This window comes from Amphimedon queenslandica, unplaced genomic scaffold (assembly GCF_000090795.2).
Source record: "Amphimedon queenslandica unplaced genomic scaffold, v1.1 AMPQUscaffold_13028, whole genome shotgun sequence".
NCBI lineage: Eukaryota > Metazoa > Porifera > Demospongiae > Haplosclerida > Niphatidae > Amphimedon > Amphimedon queenslandica.
Window position 1 is genome coordinate 66,974 of NW_003546736.1, and position 2,980 is coordinate 69,953.

Below are 2,980 nucleotides of genomic sequence, written 5' to 3' on the forward strand. Positions count from 1 at the left end.
AGGACAGCTCCCAAGAGTTCCAGTCTGGGAACAGTCTGACTCTTCAAAGGAGAGACTCTAGTCTTTGAGGCCAATAGCACAAGCTCTTTATCACAATTCTCCAAATATACTACAGCTGCATAGGCCTTCAATGAAGCATCACAGAACCCTATCAATCTGGGTTTACTACTTAAATTACTAGTAGTGCAGTAACGTGCCAGTCTCAATGGCTGGGCTTCAAGGCCTGTAAGGAGTTGCTTCCACTTAAGCAATAGTGGCTCAGGCAAAGAATCATCCCATCCAATCTTATGATTACACAAGCCTTGAAAAAGCATCTTAAAATTGACTATAACAGGAGAGATGAGCCCCATAGGATCATATATCTTACTAATCACACTGACTAGCTTACGCTTAGTGGGCTCAAGTCTCTTTGCTTCATGAAAAATAAGAGTAAGATCAATGATGATCTCATCAGCAATAGGATCCCACAGGACACCCAGAACTTTCTGCTCACTTCCCAGAGCAGAGTTAACTCTCCCTAAAGTACTCTGAGCATAAGTCTCATGCTCATCTCCTTCAAAAACAATACCTTGCTCTGCTGAGTCAATTAGACTCTGTACTTCTGCATTATTGCTTAAAAACTTTCTTAAATTAAATCCTCCTTTAGCAAATATATCTTTTGAATCTTTATAAAGAGAAAATGCTTCAGAAACATTATCAACACCAGTTATGACATCATCCACATAAATAGAGTTTTTAATCTTCTGAATTAGATCTGGATACCTCGACTCAAAGGTGCTTAAGTGCTGAGCAATGGTGGCATTGAGAAGGTATGGGCTTGGAGCTACACCAAACACAACACGTGTGAACTTATAAATTTGAAGCTCAAGATTCTCACAAAAAACATCTTTGTACCACAGAAAACGCAAAACATCCTGATCTACATCTGCCACCTGAATCATAAGAAAGGCTTTCTCTATATCAGCCACAATAGCAATAGGCCACATCCTAAATCTCAAAAGAATATCAAAAACCTTTTGATGCAATGAAGGTCCTATATGGAGGCAATTATTCAATGATGGACCGTTAGTCTTAGCAGAGGCATCGTATACAATTCTTAATTTTGTAGTAGACTTATCCTGTCTCAACACACAATGATGCGGTAAATAGTGTATACGAGCCACACTGCATTCTTCAGAGTTCTCAACAGGGACAATAATTCCCAAGGCTAGTTGCTCTCTAATGATATCATCATATTTCTTCAATAACTCAGGAGAGCTCTTCAGGCGCTTAAACAAACCACTCAATCGACGTAAACAAAGCTGATAGTTATCAGCAAGAGAAATGCAAGAGTCTTTCCAAGGCAGGGAAACAACATACTTACCATTAGCAAACTTCACATGATCACCAAATTGAGTTTGCACTAAATTCTCATCTTCCAAAATTCCTAAAGATTCTAGCTCCCAAAATGAACGTAATCTATGTTCTAGGCTCATGTCTTCATGGACACCATCAACCCTTAAAACATGGGTGACCATAGTAGCACTCCGTGCACTAGACTGTTTCACAGCAGCAGTACCAGATAAAATCCAGCCAAAGCATGAGTTTAGAGCAACAGGCCCATTGTTACTCTTCATTATCTCACCTGTAAGTAGAGACCAATACTGGTCAGATCCAATTAAGATGTCTGGCTTTATCTGCTGGCAATGATCCAATGGAATAGAAAAGTCCAAATTATTCAGATGAGGATACTTATTCAAATCTATGGCTTCATACGTCAAAGGCTCACAAATGTGGCTAACTGTGAGCAGCTTAAGCTCCATATGAGCATTATTTTTAAGCTCAAGACCCAGTTTTACAACATGGCATTCAGTACGACACTCCTTTCTAGACCCAAAGGTCATTATAGAAACTGATTTAGTGCCCAGAGATGGCAATCCCAACCTCTGGCATGCACTTCGAGTAATATATGAGCACTGGCTCCCACTGTCCAATAGGATATATAAAGACATTCTATTACCAGGCTCATTTAGATTGAAGGCAAAGACGCGTGCCACTTGCAAGAGAGTAGACTCTCTAGAACTAGTATAGAATGTGGCACCCGTATTTGATCCTTCAAATGGAGGGGTCTCTGGATTAAGCCCCTTAGACAAATGTGGGGAAGCACTATCTCTAACAGTAGGAGGCCTCTGGCCTGATTTAGGCTTTGAGTTCCTCATACATACACTAGAGTGATGTCTCCCTCTACAAGTAGCACAGCTCATTGAAGAGCGACAATGCTTACTAATGTGACCTGGGCGGAGGCAAACAAAGCATCTGCCCTGCTCTCTAATTATTCGCTTTCTCTCATCAACTCCAGTGACCTTAGTACACTGGGCAGGTGTGTGGTCCTCTTGCTGGCAAAAGCAGCAACCACTCTGGCTACCTCCAGTAAAAGTGGCAGTAGTGGGAAAATCCCTTCCACGCTTTGGTGTAAAACCACTCTGTTTAGTCTTAGGCAGGGAGGCCCTCTCTCTAGCTTCTACCTCTGCTAATAGCACCTCCAGTATCCTTGTCATGTTCCAATCATCTGCTGGAACCTTTCGGGCAATCGCAAGTCTGAGCTCAGATGGAAGTTTCTTCATGAACACAGGAGCCAGCAATGCTCCATAAGAGTCCACAGGTACTCCCAATGCAGATAGACTCCTAATTGTAGACTCAGTCTTGTCATACAGGCGACGAAGCTCGAAAATATGATGATCAGAAGAAACTGCATCAAGGCTCATCAGTACGTCCATATGAGCTGCAGTAATCCTCTCCTTGCTGCCAAACCTCTTCTCCAATAAGTCAATCGCCGTAGAATAGTTGACATCAGTAAGGGCAAGGCCTGCAATAGTTTCCTTGGCTTTCCCTTCCAATAAAGACTGCAAATAAGAAAATTTATCAATGGTTGCCAAGCTGGGGTTATCATGAATGGCCGATTTGAAGGAATCCCAAAATGAGGTCCATGCAACTAGACTCC

General features: G+C 41.9%; 1 protein-coding gene across 1 annotated transcript in view; it reads right to left on the bottom strand.

Annotated features, from left to right (window-relative positions):
• LOC100639326 (uncharacterized) overlaps positions 1 to 2,882 on the bottom strand; it is a gene marked incomplete at its 5' end in the record, with an annotated part of 4,675 nt that extends 1,793 nt beyond the window's left edge. Inside the window, one exon of the mRNA XM_020001791.1 lies at positions 41 to 2,882. Coding sequence (XP_019857350.1) covers positions 41 to 2,882 — 2,842 coding nt within the window. The remainder of the gene's footprint in view (positions 1 to 40) is intronic.
• Positions 2,883 to 2,980: the final 98 nt, after the last annotated feature.